General features: G+C 41.2%; 1 protein-coding gene across 5 annotated transcripts in view; it reads left to right on the top strand.

The window, feature by feature from the left end:
- Positions 1 to 24,528, top strand: part of LOC134359757 (DENN domain-containing protein 1A-like) — a 634,195-nt gene that overhangs the window by 428,515 nt on the left and 181,152 nt on the right. For all 5 annotated transcript variants that reach the window (XM_063073354.1, XM_063073353.1, XM_063073352.1 and 2 more), the window contains exon 13: positions 5,504 to 5,629. In XM_063073354.1, the coding sequence (XP_062929424.1) occupies positions 5,504 to 5,629 (126 nt within the window). The remainder of the gene's footprint in view (positions 1 to 5,503; positions 5,630 to 24,528) is intronic.

Here is a 24,528-nt window from a genome sequence, read left to right as displayed (position 1 = left end):
AGTTCTAACCATCCTTTTCTTGAAAGCATCCAGAGACTTGGCCTCCACTGCCTTCTGGGGCAGAGCATTCCACATATCCACCACCCTCTGGGTGAAAAAGTTTTTCCTCAACTCCGTTCTAAATGGCCTACCCCTTATTCTTAAACTGTGGCCTCTGGTTCTGGACTCACCCATCAGCGGGAACATGCTTCCTGCCTCCAGCGTGTCTAATCCCTTAATAATCTTATATGTTTCAATCAGGTCCCCTCTCATCCTTCTAAATTCCAGTGTATACAAGCCCAGTCGCTCTAATCTTTCAACATATGACAGTCCCGCCATCTCAGGAATTAACCTTGTGAACCTACGCTGCACTCCCTCAATAGCAAGAATGTCCTTTCTCAAATTTGAAACCAAAACTGCACACAGTACTCCAGGTGTGGTCTCACCAGGGCCCTGTACAGCTGCAGAAGGACCTCTTTGCTCCTATACTCAGTTACCCTTGTTATGAAGGCCAACATGCCATTAGCTTTCTTCACTGCCTGCTGTACCTGCATGCTTGCTTTCAGTGACTGATGTACAAGAACACCTAGATCTCGTTGTACTTCCCCTTTTCCTAACTCAACTCTATTTAGATAATCTGCCTTCCTGTTCTTACCACCAAAGTGGATAATCTCACATTTATCCATATTAAACTGCATCTGCCATGCATCTGCCCACTCACCCAGCCTGTCTAAGTCACCCTGCATTCTCATAACATCCTCCTCACATTTCACACTGCCACCCAGCTTTGTGTCATCGGCAAATTTGCTAATGTTACTTTTAATCCCTTCATCTAAATCATTAATGTATGCTGTAAACAGCTGCGGTCCCCGCACTGAACCCTGCGGTGCCCCACTGGTCACCGCCTGCCATTCCGAAAGGGACCTGTTAATCGCTACTCTTTGTTTCCTGTCAGCCTGCCAATTTTCAATCCATGTCAGTACTCTGCCCCCAATACTATGTGCCCTAATTTTGCCCACTAATCTCCTATGTGGGACTTTGTCAGCCTGTTCCACCGTTGAGGTCTTGGTTGGATTGTTCTTTGTCAGGGACCTCACCCTCGACCTTACCGCCATGGGTGACCCTACCAGGAGCATAGCGCCAGACGGCATTGCTCTCAGGATCACAGGACCACACAAGCTTCTCCACCACGACAAGGTGACAATCCACGGAGAAGGGCTATTAATAGATTTGGAACAGAATATATGGACTAAAAGGCCTGTCTGTTTGCTGTAGTGTTCTATGACAATGACTTGAATTTGATAGAATTCTTGGTGCAATGATCGATATTTTAAAAGTCATCCCATCTCCGCTGTTATTAAGCATTGCATCTAGTTTTACATCACTGTCTGCTGCTGGTAGCTATGACTCGAGTTCTCTCAATTCTTTTTCTGTCTTTTATATCACAAAATACATGACAGTTAATTTTCCCATTGGGATATCCTCTCCCTCTGTTTTACTTGCCCTGCTATGACTGCTGTCATCTCAATCATTGTCAATCTAACAGCTCTAAGTACGTTTCTATTATGTCCTACCTCAATCCCAAACAAGGCTTTTGGAATATTACTTCAAAACTAATAACAGAAAAGATGTATAATACTTGACACCATTACATCTTCTAAAAAGCCTTATTACTACTCAGTTTTCAATTGATCGTATTTGATCAGGTCTGTTTTTCCTTTGGTGTTTGAATGCCATCACAAATTGCGTGTCTAATTTCATCTGTCTTGAGTTGTGCCAGATTCTTCTTCCTACATGAGCTATCTGCTTTCTATGCTCTCCTGCACTGGCATGTCTTCTTAACGATTCAGAGCAGATTTTCTTCTGAAGACAGGAAGCATGACCTGCTGACTCAGATATTTTGGATACCTAATGAATCAGAATCATAATCAGGTTTAAAATCACTGGCATATGTCGTGAGTTATCTTTGCAACAGCAGTACAATGCAATACATAGTAATAGAAAAATAATCAGCCATGTGCACATAAACACAGGAGATTCTGCAGTTGCTGGAAATCCAGAGCAACACACTCAAAATGCTGGAGGAACTCAGCAGGTCGGACAGCATCTGTGGAGGGAAATAAACAGTTGATGTTTCAGGCTGAGAACCTGATGAAGTAAACGACACATTGAATGTAGCAAGCAAAGATTGTATATTTCAATGTATATGTGATGAATGAATCTGAAATCTGATTTTAAATAAACAAAAATTAGATGGCCAATATTCCCTCATATCACTTGGTAAAGTGACAAACTTAACATATCCTTTCACTGACAAACTATAAATGCAAACATCGGCAGTAATATCAACTGAACTGTAATGAATCAAGGTTTTTAGTCTGCTGACAGTTTTGGAGCTTAGATTATGAATAAAGATGAAAGCAGTCTAAAAATTTAATGTAGATTTTTATTCGGACTAGATTTGTTCCTCTTTAGTGGGAATCACTATATATATGTATGGAGGGTCCAATAAACAACCCAGGCCAGATGGATTAAAAAGGAAGATGCTGGGACCAGAGGCAAGGGTCAGGCCAGTTCTGCTTGCTGCTCCATGTCATGTACCCTGTTATGCGCCGCATTGAAGCTGTTGCCTGCTCCAGGCTTCGTGTCTGGGGACACCATGGTGTTTACGCCCCTCTGTGATGAACTCAGGTTGAAACTGTTGCCTGCTCCGGCTACTCTGGGCTTCGCATCTGAGGACTCACTTCCACTCAAAATGCTATATGCTTTCTTTTATTGATTGCACAATTTTATGGGTTCTTTTGGGTTTCTTTGTTTTGCGGCTGTCTGTAAGGAGACAAATCTCAAGGCTGCATAATATATAAATACTTTGATAATAAATATGCTTTGAACAAGTGGCTATAGAGGCCAATCTGGGATCATCATAGCTAGGTGCAGTGTGGGCAAGAGTAAATGGAGTCTGCGTTTGTGGTGTGGTCCTTTGGTTGTTCAGTCTCTCCTTTTGCAGCTGCCGCTTGTTCCTTGCCTAACTGCTGAGGTTGTTCTCGTAGCGCAACTCCCTCTTGAGCTGATTTACCTCAGGTGTATCTATTGAGTGCAAAGTTTTTACAGTTTTTAGATGTGATGTTCAATTTCTTCAGGTTGATGTTGGTATTATCTTTGAAGCATTTCCTTTGCCCGCCAGGGGCTTGCTAACCTTCCTTCAACTGAGAGTAAAGTATCTGTTAGGGAAAAGTGAGTTACATATCTGGATGACATGACCTATCCATTGGAGTAGGTGTTGCTTGATCATGGTGGAGATGATGGTCATGTTGGTGTTAGTGTGCCTATCCTTCCAACTGATCCTCAAAATTGCTTCAACTCTGGGATGGTGGTGGGCTTCCTTGCATGAACTGCTTGCTTCAGGTCCTTCCACAACATTTCCATCGGATTAAGGTCAGCATTACTCAGCATTTATATACAGTATGGTACAGAAGTCATAGATATATATAGCTAGGGTGCCTAAGACATTTGCACAATACTGTAGTAATTTTATGTATTGCACTGTATTGCTGCCACAAAAAAACTAATTTCATGACATATATGAGTGATGATAAACCTGATTCTCATATGGTTCTCTATTACGTATTGAGAATGGGAAGGGGACAGGAAGAGGGGAATCGTGGTTGGAAAAAGAAAAAGGGAGAGGGGAGGGATTAGGAATCACCAGAGAGACATTTTGTAGTGATCAGTAAGCCAATTGTTTGAAATTACATGACTTTGCCTGGTGTTTCAGGGCTGGGTGTGTCTGCACCCACACTACCCCTTGGCCCTGGCACTCCTCTGCCATCTGTCCTACACTCCTCCCACGACTCTCCACCCTCACCATCCCCAGCATCCTTTGCTTCCGCCAGATTTACAAACTCGCTCTCCGCTGCACGTTGACAAATACAGTACTGTGCAAAAGTCTTGGGCATCCTAGATATACATGTGTGCCTAAGGCTTTTGCACAGTACTTATATAAAATATTGTGTAATCTATATCAATATTATATAATATTCTGTAATCCATAGCAATATTAATAATGTACTATTTTAAGAAATAACTGTCAGCAAGGTTAAACTTTTATTGTGGGTTTGAATAGGGGATATTGCATTGCCCAGTTTGAGAGTGGTTTGAATAGGGGATATTGCATTGCCCAGTTTGAGAGTGGTTTGAATAGGGGATATTGCATTCTCCAGTTTGAGAGTGGTTTGAATAGGGGATATTGCATTGCCCAGTTTGAGAGTGGTTTGAATAGGGGATATTGCATTGCCCAGTTTGAGAGTGGTTTGAATAGGGGATATTGCATTGCCCAGTTTGAGAGTGGTTTGAATAGGGGATATTGCATTGCCCAGTTTGAGAGTGGTTTGAATAGGGGATATTGCATTGCCCAGTTTGAGAGTGGTTTGAATAGGGGATATTGCATTGCCCAGTTTGAGAGTGGTTTGAATAGGGGATATTGCATTGCCCAGTTTGAGAGTGGTTTGAATAGGGGATATTGCATTGTCCAGTTTGAGAGTGGTTTGAATAGGGGATATTGCATTGCCCAGTTTGAGAGTGGTTTGAATAGGGGATATTGCATTGCCCAGTTTGAGAGTGGTTTGAATAGGGGATATTGCATTGTCCAGTTTGAGAGTGGTTTGAATAGGGGATATTGCATTGTCCAGTTTGAGAATGGTTTGAATAGGGGATATTGCATTGCCCAGTTTGAGAGTGGTTTGAATAGGGGATATTGCATTGTCCAGTTTGAGAGTGGTTTGAATAGGGGATATTGCATTGCCCAGTTTGAGAGTGGTTTGAATAGGGGATATTGCATTGCCCAGTTTGAGAGTGGTTTGAATAGGGGATATTGCATTGCCCAGTTTGAGAGTGGTTTGAATAGGGGATATTGCATTGCCCAGTTTGAGAGTGGTTTGAATAGGGGATATTGCATTGCCCAGTTTGAGAGTGGTTTGAATAGGGGATATTGCATTGTCCAGTTTGAGAGTGGTTTGAATAGGGGATATTGCATTGTCCAGTTTGAGAGTGGTTTGAATAGGGGATATTGCATTGTCCAGTTTGAGAGTGGTTTGAATAGGGGATATTGCATTGCCCAGTTTGAGAGTGGTTTGAATAGGGGATATTGCATTGCCCAGTTTGAGAGTGGTTTGAATAGGGGATATTGCATTGTCCAGTTTGAGAGTGGTTTGAATAGGGGATATTGCATTGTCCAGTTTGAGAGTGGTTTGAATAGGGGATATTGCATTGTCCAGTTTGAGAGTGGTTTGAATAGGGGATATTGCATTGTCCAGTTTGAGAGTGGTTTGAATAGGGGATATTGCATTGTCCAGTTTGAGAGTGGTTTGAATAGGGGATATTGCATTGTCCAGTTTGAGAGTGGTTTGAATAGGGGATATTGCATTGCCCAGTTTGAGAGTGGTTTGAATAGGGGATATTGCATTGCCCAGTTTGAGAGTGTGCTGATTTTCTTTTCTTCCTCCTTTATCATCATTCCTACGCACAGCTGGCAGCACTGAAGAACCGACTTAAGAAAGTTTCAACGACCACTGGGGATGGAGTTGCTCGTGCATTTTTGAAGAGTCAAGCAGCCCTCTTTGGTAGCTACAGGAATGCGCTGAAGATTGAACCTGTAAGTTGAACAGATTTATTGTGCTGTAAAGCTTTAGAAAAGAATTCATGTATTAAAGATTTGAGTCAGCTGTTCCCAGATAGCTCATCTTTAATGACTGTCAGCGCTAGAATTTACTAACTATTCCTCCTTGGTCTTAGAAAGAGTTAGTGTGTTGCTTTCTTGAGCTTCTATGGGCTTTCTGATGCAGATTCCAGGATTTTCATTCAGTGACGTTATTATTGATACCAAATAGTGCAGGAGTTGGCAAGCTAAAACGTGCAGGTGGTGGCATGCGTGTGCACTTGCTGCCCTTGTCGGTTTTGATGGTCATCCTCAAAGGATTACACTATAAAACCATAAGACAAAAAAGCAGAATTAAGCCATTCAGCTCATCAATTCTGTTTCACTGTTCAATCATGGCTGATTTATTATCTCTCCATTCTCCTGCCTTCTCCCTGTAACCTTGGACATCCTGACTAATTAAGAACCTATTAGTCTCCACTTTAAGTATACTCAAGGATTTGGCCTCCACATCTGTCTGCGTCAATTAATTTCCACAGATTCACCACCCTCTGGCTAAAGAAATTCCTCCAGATCTCTGTTCTAAAGGGACATTCTTGTATTCTGAGGCTGTGCCCTCTGGTCCTAGACTCGCCCACTATTGAAAACACCCTCTCCATGTCCACTCTGTCTAGGCCTTCATATTAATCTACTCCATATTAATAGAAGGTTGAATAATCAGGTTGAAGTTCGAGTTCAAATTTATTGTCATTCAATTGTATACATATATATAGCTCAACAAAACAATGTTGCTCAGGGATCAAAGTGCGAAACACAATACTTATGTCACATACAGCACATACAATAGTATTAACATTAAAAGAAGTATTCTGTAGAAGTAAAAGTTGACATAAAGTGCATATACGACATATATTTAAACATCCAACAGTGTTACTGTAATCTTGTATTATGTTTAGTAATGGGCACAAGTGCATTTAGTGGTATTTTTGTGTAAAATTTGCTAATGGTCAGATTTATTTAAGCAATATTTTATTAACAGTTTTAAATGGAAAGTCTCTGTTGTTATTGTTACTCTGTAATAGGGAGTTATGTTTGCATTGTGTGGCCCATTCAAAATATCATTTCTGTGCTGGTATCCTTCACCTGCTTTAGCTGCCTAAAAGGATCATGGAAGTATTTTATTTTTAAAGTGTTTATCAAAAGAACTTTTTGCTGTCAGCCATAGGAATGATTGTCATAAAGATTAGCATTGTTGTAAAATGGATTGATGTAGCATCTTACCTGTAGAGTGGTGATTGGATCTGTATTCAGGATTCCTTGCATTGATTTCGCACAGGGAAACTAAATGCGGAAAGGACTCCGTGAGAATTCTCATGATTAATGTATCTCGTTTTTAAAAATAATGTACTGGATTCTTTACTGCTTTATTACCTCCCTTCATGGTTGAATTTGATATGACATGGAATGGCAGAGACGAGGTCTATGGTTTACTTATTGTTTCTCTGAGTTTTAATTTATTATTTATTCATTGAGATACCGCGCGGAAAACGCCCTACCTGCCCTTCAAGCTGCACCGCCCAGCAATTCCCCGATTTAAAGCTACCCTAATCATGGGACAACTTACAATGACCAACTATCCTATCAACCTGTATGTCTTTGGACTGTGGGTGGAAATGAGAAAAGCCACATGGTCATGGGGAGAACGTACAAATTCCTTACCAACAGCGGAAGGATTCTGGTCAGCGCCAAGTTATTTCACTTCTCAACCATCTCCTCTTTCTGGTTCCCCTCCTCTTTGCCTTTCTTCCATGGTCCATTCTTCTCTCCTATCAATATTAGCCTGACAATGGTTCAACTAAGGGGGAGAAAGATCTGCGTAAGGATTTCCGATTGCTTAGCTGCATGCCACTTGAAGGTCCATATGTTTGAATGGAGCTATATGCATAAAATACAGGAGGAACCCAGCAGGTCAGGCAGCATCTACGGAGAGGAATAAACTAGTTGATGTTTTGGATGAGAACCTTGATCAGGTCTGGAAAGGAAGGGTGCAGAAGCCTGAGTAACAAGGTGGGAGGAGGGGAAGGAGTACAAGCTGGCAGGTGATCGGTGAGACCAGGTGAGGGGGTGGGCGGTAGGTTGGCCGGGCACAGAGGATGAAGTGAGAAGCTGGGCAAGGATAGGTGGAAGAAGTAAAGAGCTGAAGAAGAAATAATCTGATGAAGGGGAAGGTGGATTATGAGGGAAAGGGAAGGAGGAGGGGAATCAGAAGGGGGCTAATAGACAGGTAAGGGATGAGTGGGGAACCAGAATGGAGAATGAAAAAAAAAGAGTTGGATGCGTTGGGCGAAAAATTGCAAGACGTTGGAGAAATTGATGCCTTTGCCATCAGATTGGAGGCTATCCAACTATTGATCATTGAAGATAGTGCTGACAAGACACATTGACAATGCAGGCAGTTAACAAAACTTCTAACAATTCTACGAAGTAAACTGCTTCCAGACTATGATCACAGCAAACCGCAACCTGTTCCACTGGGAGATACGATTTTGAAGTATCTATACAACCTGGAATTTTTTTGGTATCCTGAAGGATTTAACACATTTTAGATATTTGTCAGTGTTTGTGATGTGGGGTTTTTCGTGAATTTTAGTGTGTTTCTTTGTTTTGTGGCTGCCTGCAAGAAGACGAATCTCAAAGTTGTGTATGGTATACATACTTCGATTAGAAATATACTTTGAACTTTGAACTCTCTTAGAACTAATAGAAACATTAATCATGAGTAAAGTACCATCTTTAATGGAAATATTCTGAGACAAGTTGTAGCCCAATCGTACCCCTGCTTCCGGTTTGTGTTGAATTGGCTGTTTCCAGCAAAAGGAGTTGTGGGAACATTGTTATTGACCTGTGGGGTGAGGGGTGTACATGAGCCCAAGACCATGCTTGTAGTTAATTTGGTCTATTGGTTTATTGTAAAATGAAAGAGAAGATTGGTAGCTCAGGTTGGCCGCTTGTTTCTAGGGTTGTTCGCTGAGCTGGGAGGTTAGGTCACATACGTTTCGCCACCAGTCAAGGTGACATCATCAATGCACAGCTGAGTGTTTTTTCTGCTGACTGCACGTGTTTCATACCAATATAAGTGCAAGCATTTGGCACTCAGTTGTGCACAGATGATGTCACCTCGACTGGTGACAAAAAGTCTACAATTTAACCTGCAGGCTTGGCAAACAACTCCACAGACATTGGTTTATTACTGTCACTATCCCGAGGTACGGTGAATATCTTTTGTGTGCAATTCATCCCCTCAGTGCCGTGAGGTAGCACAAAGGTAAATAGTAACAGAATGCAGAATAAAGCGTCACAGTTGCAGAGAAAGTGCAGTGCAGGCAGAAGGTACTGTCTACGACCATAACCAGACTGAAATAACAATTGCTTAATACTTTCATACAAGGATGGATGGTATATTTTTTCGAGATACTCTCACCTTAGATATAATGTGGATAAGAAGTTTAATATGATGATAGAAATTTATCTAAACTATGCTAAAATGTGTGCGTTCCAATAACCTTCTAATGCACAGTAAATAGGTCAAAACTCCTTTCGGTTAACATTCTATTGCTTACTTCCAACTAATAACATTGACGGAATATTTGGTAAATTTAGCGAAAGATTATAGCATCAGCCAAGATCATAGCTTATTAAAACATACCCTCAAGCATCCAAGCCATTTGTTAATTCCTCCCTCTCCCTTCATGTTGCGGATATTGGGAGTTAATGATATTGTTTTTGTTCTATGAACAGTCTCCCCTTCAACCGATGATTGCTTCGAACTACAGTGGTAGCTAAGCAGATTTCTAAATTCAAAGTAACTTTATTATCGAAGTATACGTATGTCACCATATACAACCTTGTGATTTGTTCACTTGTAGGCATACGCAGTAAATCCAACAAACACAATAGAATCAATGAAAGACCACATTCAACAGGATGGACAAACAACCTGTGTGCAAAGGACAAGTTGTGGCACCACTCAGCCAGATTTTCAATCTCCCTCCTATATGTTGGTGTGTTACCACCTTTGATTCGGCTAGCAACAGTGGTGTCGTCGGCAAACTTAAACAGTCTATGGCGTCGGAGCTGTGCTTAGCTTCACAGTCATAAGTATAAATATGAGTAAATTTGCAGTAAAGTTCTCAAAATTGTCATCCTCTGCAGATAAACCACTGATTCGTGGGATTGCTCTAGCTAACTTCGAAGATTTTGCCCTTCTCACTTTAGTTTTTGTTCTCATACTGTCAAAGTTCTCAGTGGATTTGTGTCAAATTGCAATGTATGGATACAAGAGATTCTGCAGATGTTGAAAATCCAGAGTAACACACACAAAATGCTGGAGGAACTCAGCAGGTCAGACAGCATCCATGGAAATGAATAAAAAGTTGATGTTTTGAGCCAAGACCCTTCTTCAGAATGTGTAGATATATCATCACTAAGTGGGTCCTTATGTTAGTTTAAGGGCTGAAAATTTGTCATCTTCACCATATTTGATTTTCGATTTGCTTCTAAAATTTGGGAAACCTCACAGATTGGGATGTTGTATAATATTCGATCACAGTTAATTGTTGTTTAAAAATATAAGCTCTCTACATCTAGTGACTTTTAATTTTTGTAAATTTGGAAAAATTCAACCCTGACAAATATGGCATCTTGGGGATTGGAGGGAAGACAGTAACCACACATAATGAATGGTATTGACGCAAAGAGATTTGGGAATGATAGTACCTGAGCATGTCTGGCCTGTGCAGAACAGGAGTTAGTAGAGCGCCTAGGAGAGAAAACCAGCTCAGTGGAGAACAAATTTCAAATCGTCATGCTAAAACCTATTTAGTTTTTTGCTCAGGACGCCCCAGAGTTTTCTGAAGTACTAAGGCAATGACCAAAGGCAAGAAGTTGTATGGCTCATGCAAATCACATACCTGACATCTTTGGTGGACTCATTGGTACGGAAGCTGCACTGCAGTGGCCCGGAAGCCTCTACAATGGGTAGTCAAAACTGCCCAATGCATCAACGGCACCAGCCTACCCACCATCAAAGATATATATTCAGAAAGGTGCCGGAAAATGTTTAGTGACATCATGAAGAATCCCACACACCCTGCTCATGGTTTGTTTGTCCCGATGCTATCAGGAAGGAGTCTATGCAGCATCCAAGCCAAGACCACCAGACTCAAAAAAAGTTATTTTCTCCAAGCAGTAAAGCTCCACCCACTAACCCACCCCTCCACACTGCAAACCACCACTACTTTATCATTTCCTGTCAGTCACATTATGCCTTCTATAGATACTTCTATGCCTAGCATCATTTTATGGGCATACAATCAACCTATGTATATAAGCTATCTTATCTATTTATATTTATTGTGTTTTTTTATCATTGTATTCTTTATCTTATTGTATTTTTTTTGTGCTACCTCAGAACCAGAGTAACAGAGTACACCTTTACACGAGTATACTGGAACTGACATTAGCCAATCTTGAGTCTTGATTCTAAGCTAGAGAAAAGTTATTTGAAAAGATCTTGTACTTTATACTCAGTGGAGCGGAAGGAGATGTGATCTTAGAAGGGTAAGGCCTAGACATGTGACACTGAGCATATTCCTAAATTGTATTGGTTGTTATTGCAAACAACTCATTTCACTGTATATTTCAATATACAGTGTCTGTGATAAATAAATCTAAATCTAAGATAACTTATAAACAGGTTAATGTTAAATGAAATTTGAAATTTTGACTACAAATAGAATAAAAAATTATATTTGTTTTGTTGATTCTTCATTGCAAGCACGAACAATGAAGTACATATTTGCTGGCTTTCCCATGTTTTACACTTTCAAGGACAGTGCGTGCTGATTGGAGAGTGGAGTAGATTTTCATTGTGCGATGTCAACAATATTTTGATTCCTACCTGACTTTCATTTTGTTGTCTTCTATGGAAATAAAAATCAACTCAGCCTCCACAGATCACCTTTATTGCTATGTTTTCACTTTCTGAACCAGCCTTCCTTGTTGCCTTACTGAAGAACCAGTACCATTTATTGATTGATTGATTGAATGATTGGAATACAGTCCTTCCAACCCTTCGAGCCACACTACCCAGCAATCCCCCAATTTAATCCTAGCTTAAACACAGGGCAACTTACAATGACCGATTAACCTGTGGGATAAAACCGAAGCACCTGGAGGAAACCCATGTGGTCATGGAGAGAACGTACAAACTCCTTATTGACAGTGCTGGGTAATTTTATGTGTCTTCAACAATAGACAGTATTCTTATGGTGTTCAGCAGGATTGGTGAAGAATCTTGGCCCGAAACGACAACTGTACCCTTTTCCATAGATGCTGCCTGGCCTGCTGGCCTGCTGAGTTCCTCCAGTATTTTGTGTGTGTTGTTTGGATTTCCAGCATCTGCAAATATTCTCTTGTTTGTGATATGGAAGACAAACTTGTTTTCGCACATTCAACAAAAGGTGATACAGAGTTTTGACCCAAAACATTAAGATTACCTATTTTGCCAAAGATGCTGCCTGACCTGCTAAGTTCATCCAGCATTTTGTGTGTGTTCACTTCATATGCTTGCTTACTCTCTCTTCTGCAGCCAGCCTCTCCAGAAAAAAGATCAATAGAGATTACATTAAAAAATTGCCTTTCAGCCCTTACAGATTGTATGAGTTCCTGTCTAGATAATTCCAAAGGAATACCATTACTCTGGAGACTCTCTTTAAGTCTTCAAGTATTTATCCATTTACCCCAGAAAAGTGCAGTGCTGTCTCCCTTAACTGATCCTGATGGCAAAGTTTACCCTGTTGCTATTATATTAAGCATAAAGCATACATCTCTAACTTATGGTGAATATTTTGTATTGACAATTAAAGTGCTTCAAGCCAGGAAAAGTGATTTCATGTAGCATGGTAGGGTAACATTATAACAGCGCCAACTACCTCTGATTGGGGTTCCATTCACTCTTGCCTCTCCCAAATTTTAAGCAGTTTATACATTCTCGCCATGACCTCCTGTGTTTCTTCTGGGTGTTCTGGTTTCCTTCCACATTCCAAAGACCCAAACGTTAGGATTATTAAGTTGTGGCATACTACGTTGGCGCCAGCAGAGTGCCGACACTTGTGGGCTGCCCCTAGCGCAACCGTGGACTGAGTTGGTCTTTGATGCAAAGGATGCATTTCACTGTATGTTTTCATATTTCCACATCCATATGACAAATAAAGCTGAACTTTAAATCTTCCCCAGAGCTGAGAATGATTTGTTGTTCATTGACAAAAGTATTGTGAAAGATGATACACTTCTTCAAGGTACGCAAAGTTAAGTTGGAATGAGGGTAAATGTAGGTAATTAACATCTTACTTGGCTAGAACACACATTTTGAGCCAGCATTCTACCTACTGGTGTGATTTCCAGCCATACTCCTTTAGGAAAAGGCTATTAATCATGCAGAGCAGGAGCATAACATTGGGGAATGTACAGTATTTTGTACACCCCAATTACAGATGTGTTTCTGGGCGTTTAAATATAAATATAAGTAGAGTGAATCTATTTGTATCTATCTGATCTGATTTTAGCCAATTTATCATGTGCAGTTGTGACTTCAGTGATATTAGTATGGATAGAACATGGTTCAATGCAAAGGTTTTTATAGGGATTGATCTGAGTAGCATCCCCTCTTCACTGACAGTCAAGGCAGGCCTACTTCAAGGATGCATGTTTAGCCCACTGCTCTGCTCTCTCCTTGCACTCATGACTATGTACAGCTCAAATACCATCTACAAATTCACTAATGACACAGCTGTTGTTGGCAGAGTGTCAGATAGTGGTGAGGAGGCATACAGGAGCAAGATAGATCAGCTGGTTGAGTGATTTCACATCAACAACCTTGCACTCAACTTCAGCAAGACCGATTATGGGCTTCAGAAAGGGGAAACTGGAAGAATGCACAAGTTCCTGGGCGTCAGCATCTCAGAGTATAATACGTAGAAGCAGAATTGGGCCATTGGGCCTTTTCAATCTGCTCCACCTTTCCTTAAAAGCAGAATTATTATCTTTGTCAACCTCTTTCTCCTCCCTTCTCCCTTAAACTTTTGATGCCCTGACTAATCAAGACCCTATCAACCTCCACTTTAAATTTATCCAATGACTTGGCCTCCACAGCTTTCTTTGGCAATGAATTCCACAGATTCTCCACCCTCTGGCTAAAGAAATTCCTTCTCATCTCTCTTCTAAAGGGACACCCTTGTATTCTGAGGCTGTACCCTCTGATGCTAAACTCTTACACTATAGGAAATATTCTTTCCGTGTCCAATGCAGTGATGACTGACTTTGTGACTGTGGTTTTACTTTTGTGAACTTCAGTTCTGAATGTTATTTGCTTACTTTTATTGTTTGCACTATTTTTTATTCCTACACATTGGATGTTTGATGGCCTTTAATTGAATATGTTCTATTGGGTTTTATTTTTTTGTGACTGCTTGTAAGGAGACAAATCTCTAGGCTGTATATACTTTGATAATAAATATACTTTGAACTTTGAACTAGGCCTTTCAATATTAAATAGGCTTCAATGAAATCCTCCAACATTCTACTAAACTCCTGTGAGTGTAGTCCCAGCGCCATCAAAAGCTCCTCATATTAATTCTTACATTCCCCAGATCATTCTCGTGAACCCCTCTGAACCCTCAGAGGATTTATCCTGGACCCAACATATAAATGCAATAATGAAGAAGGCCTGCCACTGGATATACTTCGTTAGGAGTTTGAAGAGGTTTGGTATTCTGCAGGTGTATTGTGGAGAGCATCCTGACTGGTTACATCAGCATCTGGTATGGAGGCTCCAATGTACAGAATCGAAAATAGCTACAGAGGATTGTCGACTCAGCCAGCTCCATGATGGGCACCAGCCTCCCCACCATCAAGGACATCTTCAAGAAGGCGGCATGCATCATTAAGGAGCCTCACCATTCATGCCCCCTTCTCATTACTGCCATCAGGGAGTACATGCAGGAGCTTGAGGATACACACTTATTGTTTTAGGAACAGCTTCTTCTTCTCTTCCATCAGGTTTCTGAACAGTCCATGAGCACTACCTCATTATTTTGCTCTATTTCATCTATCTACAGTATTTATCTGTCTATCTATCTGTGTATATCTATCTAATATTTCTTAATGTAAATTATAGTATTTTTAAAAAATTTCCTGTGTTGTACTGCTGTCACATAATAACAAACATAACAGTCTGTCAATGATAATAATCCTGATTCTGATTCTGATCTTACTGTTTTATACCACCTATTTAATTCTAATTTCCCATAAACAAAATGCTTAAAATTATGTTCCCTTGTATAGCCACTTCCATCCTGGGAATTCACTCAGGCTATCCTGGCTATCCTCTCAGTCAATGCCTCTTATCATCTTATACACCTCTTTAAAGTCACCACTCATCCTCCTTCTCTCCAACCTTTCATCATAAGACATGTTCTCTAATCCAGGTAGCATCCTAGTAAATCTACTCTGCACCTTTTCTAAAGCTTCCACATCCTTATAGTGAGGGAACCAGAACTGAACACAATACTCCAAGTATGGTCTAACCAATGTTTTATACAGCTGCAACATTACCTCGTGGCTCCTAAACTCAGTCTCCCGACTAAGATTCAAGAATACTCTCAAAGATTCTTGGATAAAATGCAGACTCCAAGGAATACCTGATCCATCTCTGTTCAAGGTGGAAAAGGAACATTCAGGCTAGAATTGGGAAACATATCTATGCATCAGGAAAGCACTGTAGCCTTATATGAGTGTCAGATGGGGTGCCTGCCCTGTGTGTCACCACCTGCCCAACTCTAGAAGGAAATGTGATTCCTAATGAGATACATTAGCCACTCAGAACCAAGTTGAGGGACTGTTAGAAAGCACATCGAACGTAGAACAGTACAGCAGAGTACAGGTCCTCCAGCCCACAATGTTGTGCCAATCTTTGAACTACTTCAACATCAATCTAACCCTTCCCTCCAACACAGTCCGCAATTTTTTTTCATCTATGTGTCTAGGTAAGAGCCTCCTAAATGTTTGTATCTGAATCAGAATTAGAATCAGCTTTAATATCACTGGCATATGTCATAAAGTGCGTTGTTTTGCAGCAGCAATACATTGCAAGACGTAATAATTAAGACACTATGAATTATGTACAATAAGAAATATATAAAAATAAATAAGTAGTGTAATAAGACAGGAAAAAAAGTAGTGAGGTAGTGTTCATGGGCTCATTATCCATTCAGAAACATGATGGCAGAGAGGAAGAAGGTCTTTCTTAAACATTGAATGTGTGTCTTCAGGCTCCTGTACCTCCTCCTTAATGGTAGCAACAAGAAGACAGCATCTCCTGGGTGATGGGCGTCCTTAATGGTGGATGCTGCCTTTTTGAGGCACCGTTTTTTGAAATGATCTCGATGCTGGGGAGGCTAGTGTCCACGATGGAGTTTGCACTTTCCTGCAGCTTTTTCAACCCGTAGCAGTGGCTCCTCTAATCCAGAAGGTGATGCACCCAGTCTGAATGCTCTCCACAGTACACCTGTAGAAATTTGCAAGTGTCTTGGGTGACATACCAAACCTCCTCAAACTCCTAATGAAATATAGCTGTTGCCGTGTCTTCTTTGTAATTGCATCAATATGTTGGGCCCAGGATAGGTCTTCAGAGATGCTGACATTCAGGAACTTGAAACTGCTCAGCCTTTCCACTGCTGATTTTCTAGTGAGTTTCTGGGAAAAATGAGAAAGCTGCAGGAGAGATGTATTCCAAAAGCGAAGAAATACTCAGATGACAGAATAGTACAACTGCGCCTGATAAGGGAAGACAATGCTAATGTAAAAGCAAAAGAGAGGGTATACGACAAAGCAAAAATTAGTGGGAAGATAGAGGATTGGGAAGCTTTTGAAAACCTACAGAGAGCAACTAAAAGAATCATTAGGAGGGAAAAGATGAAATATGAAAGCAAGCTAGCAAAGAATATCAAGGTGGATAGAAAAAGCTTTTTCAAATATGTAAAAAATAAAAGAGTGATGAGAGTGGACATAGGACTGCTAGAAAATGAAGCTGGAGAAGTAATAACAGGACAAGGAGATGGCAGATGAACTAAATGGGTATCTTGCATCATTCTTCACTGTGGAAGACACTGGCAGTGTGCAAGATGTTGTAGTGTGTGAAGGAAGAGAAGTGGGTGCAGTTACTGTTACAAGGGAGAAGGTGCTCAAAGACCTGAAAAACCTAAAGGTACATAAGGTACTTGGACCAGATAAGCTGCATATTAGGGTTCTGAAAGACGTAGCGGTAGAGATTGTAGAGGCATTCGTAATAATCTTTCAAAAATCATTAGACGCTGGCATGGTGCCAGAGGATGGAAAATTGCAAATGTCACTCCACTCTTTAAGAAAAGTGGTAGGCAGCTGAAAGGGAAATATAGACCAGTAGCCTGAGCTTAGCTGTTGGAAAGATGTTGGAGTCAATTGTTAAGGATGAGGTTATGGAGTACTTGGTGACACAGGATAAGATTGCCATCTTGGTCAATGTCTCCCATCCACTACATAATGTACTGGGTGGGCACAGGAGTACATTCAGCCAGAGACTCATTCCTCCGAGATGCAGCGCAGAGTGTCATAGGAAGTCATTCCTGCCTGTGGCCATCAAACTTTACAACTCCTCCCTTGGAGGGTCAGACACCCTGAGCCGATAGGCTCGCCCTGGACTTATTTCATAATTTACTGGCATAATTTACATATTACTATTTAACTATTTATGGTTCTATTACTATTTATTATTTATGGTGCAACTGTAACGAAAACCAATTTCCCCCGGGATCAATAAAGTATGACTATGACTATAGGACAAAGTCAGCATGGTTTCCTTAAGAGAAAATCTTGCCTGATGAACCGGTTGGCATTCTTTGAGAAGGCCTTTGACAAGGTGCCTCACATAAAGCTGCTTACAAAGTTAAGAGCCCATGGTATAACAGGAAAGTTACTGGCATGGTTAGAACATTGGCTGATCGGTAGAAGGTAGGAATAAAAGATGGGAATAAAAGGATCCTTTTCTGGTTGGCTGCTAGTGACTAGTGGTGTTCCACAGGGGTCAGATGTTAGGACAGTCTCTTTTTATGCTGTATATCAATGATTTAAATGATGGAATAGATGGCTTTGTTGCCAAGTTTGCAGATGATACAAAGATTGGTCGAGGGCAGGTAGTGTTGGGGAAACAGGTAGGTTGCAGAAAGGCTGAGACAGATAAGGAGAATGGACAGGAAAGTGGCAAATGAAACACAGTGTTGGAAAATGCATTGTCATGTACTTTGGTAATAGAAATAAATGTGCAGGCTATTTTCTAAGTGGGGAGAAAATCCAAACATCTGAAATGCAAAGGGACTTGGGACTCCTCGTGCAACACACTCTAAAGATTAACTTGTAGGTTGAATCGGTGGTGAAGAAGATAAAGGCAATATATGCATTCATTTCAAGGGGTAGAAGCATAAAAGAGCAGGAATGTGAAGCTGAGGCCTTATAAGGCACTGGTGAGGCCTCACCTTGAGTATTGTGAACAGTTTTGGGCTCCTCCTCTAAGAAAAGATGTGCTGACATTGGAGAGGGTTCAGAGGAGGTTCACAAGGATGATTCCGGGAATGAAAGGGTTATCATACGAGGAACGTTTGATAACTCTGGGTCTGTACTTGCTGGAATTTAGAAAGATGGGGGGAGAATCTCATTGAAACCTTTTGAATGTTGAATGGTCTAGACAGTGTAGATGTGGAAAGGATGTTTCCCATGATGGGGTGTCTAGGACAAGAGGGCATAGCCTCAGGATAGAAGAGCATCTGTTTAAAACAGAAATGCGGAGAAATTTCTTTAGTCAGAAAGTGATGAATTTATGGAATTTATTACCACAAGCAGCTGTGGAGGCCAAGTCGTTGGGTGCATTGTACATGATTGGACATGGCATCAAAGGTTACAGGGAAAAGGCTGGGGAATGGGGCTGACGAGGGGAAAAGATGATCAGCCATGATTGAATGGTGGGGCAGACTCGATGGGTCAAGTGCCCAATTCTGCTTCCATGTCTCATGGTTTTATGATCCCTTGTCGAGCACTGCTGTGCTTTCCCTCAACTTCTTTTTCCTCTAGTTCACAAGCAATTCCTTGGTCTTCTTGACATTGAGTGCAAAGTTGTCTTTAATGTATTGCCTCTACCACCACCTTTGATAGAGTGTTCCATGCATATACCCCCGTTGTCTTTCTTAAATGAAGGAACAACACTGATAGTCTCCAGAGGGCACCGCCTCAGAATTCAAGGGCATCCCTTCAGAACAGAGATGAGGAGGAATTTCTTTAGCCAGAGTGTAGTGAATCTGTCACGGGCAACTGTGGAGGCCAACTCTAAAATTCTTGATGAGTAAGGGCATGAAATGCTATGGGAGAAAGCAGGAGAATGGGATTGAGAGGTTAGCCATGATGGAATGGTGGAACAGACTCGATTGGACAAATGGCCTAATTCTGCTCCTGTGTCTTATGGTGTACTCCAGTCTTCTGGAAGATCAGCTGTGGCTAAAGTGGACACAAAACCCCAGCAGTCTGTTTCCTTGCTTCCATCACTATTACGGGATAGATCTAATCATGCTCTGATGAGTTATCCCCCTTCATAGTTTTCAACACACCGAACACAACTTCATTCCAATAGCTACAAGCCCTGCAATGTCAGCAAACCCTTTGCTAATCTCACCATCATCCATGAACACCATGAACCAATTGCCGCTTTATAACTTTTTTTTGTATTTTATTAATTCAATAAAATCTATGCGCATCATCCAAAACATATTTGCTTTATATTTCGCATGATGGGATTTGCCTGACGAACTAGGCCCGCTGAACTAGGTACCTTCAAAAGCCTGCACGTAACGGAAGATCCTTCCATGTGTAGGAGGGCCAGTTGATTCACCACGTGATCAATCGACCGCATGTGCACTTGCTACATTGTTGCAATCAATCGATACGGTTCAAAATACATGTGTGTTACCATCCACGTTGATTTCATGAAGGCACTTGCTATAGAATGTGCATGTTACAATGAAGAAACATTTATGTGGGTTACAGTTGTAATAGGTTTAGTCCATGTCTTGAAGCAAAAATACTCTGAAAAGTGCACCACATGATCTGTAAACAACTACACTCACTGGCCACCGTATTAGGTATCTGGCGTGGTCTCCTGCTGCTGTAGCCCGTCCACTTCAAGGTTCAATGTGTTGTGCATCCAGAGATGCTTTTCTGCACACCACTCTTGTAATGTGTGGCTATTTGACTTTCTGTTGCCTTCCTGCCAGTTTGAACCAATCTGGCCATTCTCCTCTGACCTCTCTCGTTAACAAGGCCTTTTCACCCACAGAACTGCCACTCACTGGATATTTGTCATACCCTTCTCCTTAAACTTTGGAGACTGCTGTATGTGAAAATCTGGGATACTCAAACCATCCCATCTAGCACCAACAATCAATACCACTTAGATCATATTTCTTCCCCATTCTGATGTTTGTTTTGAACCACATCTGAATCTCTTGACCATGTCTGCATATTTTTATGCATTGAGTTGCTGCCACATGATTGACTGATTTGCTGTTAAGACCATAATAGCCACATTAATGAACAGATGTATTACACTGTACTGGTATTGGTGCGGCTGCTGCCACACACAAAAATCAAATTTCAGACGTGTGTGAGTGATGATAAACCTGATTCTGAGATGGGTCTCTGTTGTGGACTGAGAGTGGGAAAGGGCAGGGAGAGGGGAATCATGCTTGGGAAAAGGGGAAGGGAAAGAACGGGAAACATCAGAGAGACATTCTGTAATGATCGATAAACCGATTGTTTGGAATCAAGTTACCTCACCTGGTGTCTCAAGGTTGGGTTACGTCTGCATCCACGCCACCCCCTGCCCCAGCACTCCTTCTGTGCCACCTGTCCCAGACCCCTCTCGCAGCTCTCCGCCCTCGCCATTCCCGAAATCCTTTGGTCCTGCCAGATTTACAGACTCGCTTTCTGCTCCATGTTGACAATACAGTACTGAGCAAAGGTCTTAGGCACCCTAGCTATATACTGTGTATGTGCCTAAGACTTTTGCACAGTACCGTACAGCTAGACTTGTAGGATTGACAAGACTGCCTATCTGTGGGGTTTGTTGCTATGTGCCACACATCAAAAACAAATAACTGGGTTTGGAAGTTTTCAAGGAGAAAACATCTTTTAAAAATAACAGGATAAAGCTGAAGGCTGAATTCTTTGACAGTTTATGAAAATGAACAGATAAAGGAGCAGGCTATTTGGCCCTTGGCTCCTGCTGTATGTTAGAGTAAATCTTTGGCTGAACCACTACCTCAATTTCAGCTACTTCTATAAAATCTACCTATTCCTAACTTCCTTGTGATATCCTTCTGTCTAATTGCTATCAGATGGTGCTTGGGTGAAAGCTGCCTTCTGTTGCCCCTAGATGTTGAAAAGTCAAATGACATCCTTAATGTGATGTTGCCAGAATCTCTCTGTACCAGTGAACCCAGCACTCTTCACGCCACCAGCAGTCTCTGTTCTGTGGTTGGTTTAGTTTGGTAATTTCTCAAGGCCCATAGTTGCTTTATAAAGGTGAGACATGAATCCTTTTGTATACTTGTGGGAGGGGGGAGGAACAATTGTATTTGTCCACCTATATTGGTATGAAAATAATATGTATTTTCCCGGAAGTAATATTTAAAAATAACAATTACTTCACTGTCTCTTGGGCAATTGCATTCAGAATTCTTTCCACAAAGATCAGCGACTCAGTGCCTAGCAACAGCCTAATTTTTTGACATATACTGAACACCACAGTTTGTGGAAAACTCTACAGAGCTAAAACCAAGGAAGAATTTGCATTTACATGATGCCTTTTATTACCTTGGGATGTCACAAATCACTTTGCAATCTATGTGAGTTGTGTGCAAAATGGACTTACGGTTCAGACCATCACAGGCAAAGCGCTCCCCACCAGTGAGCACATCTACAAACGTACAAGGAGCGCTATCATAACAACACTGCCATCATCAAGGACACCCACCATCCATGCTGTCTTCGCAGTGCTGCCATCAGGAAAGAGGTACAGGCACCTCAGGTCCCACACCACCAGGTTCAAGAACAACAAATCAGGCTCCTGATCCGCCATGGATAACTTCACTCACCGTAACTCCGAACTGATTCCACAACCTCTGGACTCTCTTTTAAGGATTCTTTCCAACTCATGCTCTCAGTATTTTTCTATTCGCACAATTTGTCTTCTTTCACACATCGGTTGTTTGTCAGACTTTTATGTATTAGTCTTTCATAAATTCTATTTATTTCTTTATTTTCCTGTAAATGCCTTCAGGATAATAAGTCTCAGGATAGTATATGGTAGCCAGCTGGTGGTATAGTGGCATTGCTCCGGACTTTGAGGTGAGTGGACATGGGTTCAATTCCGGCCTTTCCTTGCATGCTTTCCATCCATCCTCTACGTTGGTGAGACCAGTCATAAATCGAGGGACCGCTTCTTTGAGCATGAGCACCTCTGCTCCATCCTCCAAAAGTGGACCTTCCCAGTGGTCTAACATTTTAATTCCTATTCCCATTACGACATATCAGTCCCTGCCCTCTTCTTGCACCACAATGAGACCACCCTCAGGGTGGAGGAGAAACACCTTATATTCTGTCTAGGTAACCTTGAACCTGATGGCATGAGTATTAATTTCTCCTTCCAATAAAAAATTCTTTGCCCTTCCCCTTCCCTCTTCTTCTATTCCTCACTTGGGCCTCTTACCTCTTCTCCTCCCCCAGTGCCCCTCTTTCTTTTCTTTCTCCCATGTTCCACTCACCTCTCCTAGGAGATTTCTTCATCCACAACCCTCTACCTTTCCCACCTACCTGGCTTCACATATCATCTTCTAGCTATCTCCATCCACTTTATTCTGGTGTCTTTCCCCTTCTTTTTCACTCCTGAAGAAGGGTATTGGACTGAAACATTGACTGTTTATTCATTTCCATAGATCCTGCTGACCTGCTGAATTCCTCCAGCTTTTTGTGTGTGTTGCTCTGGATTTTCAGAATCGACTTATATGGTGACATATGTGTACTTTGATAATAAATTTACTTTGACTTTGATTTTGGCAACCTATGTGAGTTATGTACAAAATGGACTTACGGTCCAGACCATCACAGATCACTTGCTTCATTTGTTGTATCTTTACAGTTAGAATCTTGGATAGCCGCTCTTTTAGAACCAACATTGCAAGATTTTTCCCCTCCACCTGGGAGGGGTCTTGGTTTAAGTATCATCCAATTGATGGAACCTCCACTGGCTCCTCAGCCTTGCTCTGTATTAATTAGGTGCCCAGGTGTCAGTGGTGGGGCTTGAGAATGCTGCCTCTGAGCGAGGGCTTTCAACAATTCTACCAGGTACTGCAATCTGTTGGTGATATTTTTGCAAGCCTTCATTATCCACAGCGTGATTTGGGATGAGCCTCAGCATTCTGGGCCTGACAGAAATCTGGCTGGTAGCAGTCTCCTCCCTGACAATATTTGCTGCATTTTCCACTGGAGGATTTTTTTTTGTTTAAACCCCAGTGACTCTTAATTTAGTGACACCTAGCTATGAAGAATAACAGCAGAAATCCATCTGCTAAATCAGGAATAAATGCAAACAAGAGCAAATCATTAATTGCCCTGATATTTGCAGACCTGTATGGACATTGATTTCCGATGGTTTGTCAGTAGTTTCTGAAACCTCATTTAGCATGATGCCATCATCCCTCTGTTGCAACAAGCTTATCTTACACTCAGGAGATCAGCAAAATGCTCTGTTTGACAAGTCCTCAACTGACAGGGACATAGCCTTAGTTTTATTGGTAATAGATACATTGCCAGTCTTAATTTTAAACATCATAAATTAATAATGCAGTTTCTATAGATGAATTAGTCAGTTCTACTTGTGAGGAATATTTAAGCTTTGACTTGTGTCTGTCTTCATTGCTTATATTGTAATTCTATGTCAAGATGCAGTCTATTATGTAAAGCTGGATGGTAACCCGGCAGCTTTGACAGTCTGACATAACCTGCTCTGTCATTGACTGTGTAAATCTGACATGTTAATTCTTTTTTGGTTTTACCCTGGGCAGAAATTTGCTAATGGCAAAATATGTTTAGCGTAACAAATCAGTCCCTGGCACTTTTTTTTTCCTTGCACATTTTCCCATAAACAAGCCTGAAAAAAAAACATGCAGTTATTTTGGACAACTTCACAGAAAAGTCTTTTCCTACCCATTCAATTTGAGTTGTGTTTTATTGCATAGTTGTATATTGACTAGCGTAAATAACTAGTTTTTCCAAAGACATCTTGACATAGGATAGAATACAATGACGCTTTCCATTCAAATATATTTTATTTCAGAAGCAGAATCAGGTTTTCTATCACCGGCATATGTTGTGAGATTTGTTGTCTTTGTGGCAGCAGTACAATGCAATACATAATAATAGAGAAAAAAATCAGTGAATTGCAGTAAACGTGTGTGTGTGTGTGTGTATATATATATATATATATATATATATATATATTATTCCAACGTCCTTTCAGAAATTATGAGGCAGAGGGGAAGAAACTGTTCCTGAATTTTTGAGTGTGTGCCTTCAAGCTCCTGTACCTCCTTCCTGATGGTAGCAATAAGAACAGGGCATGTCCTGGGTGATGGATGGATTTAGAGATACAGCATGGAGCTGGCCCTTACGGCCCAACAAGCTGTACCACTCAACAACTT

Source organism: Mobula hypostoma, chromosome 21 (genome assembly GCF_963921235.1).
Source record: "Mobula hypostoma chromosome 21, sMobHyp1.1, whole genome shotgun sequence".
Lineage (NCBI taxonomy): Eukaryota > Metazoa > Chordata > Chondrichthyes > Myliobatiformes > Myliobatidae > Mobula > Mobula hypostoma.
This window is presented reverse-complemented; position numbering and strand designations above follow the sequence as displayed.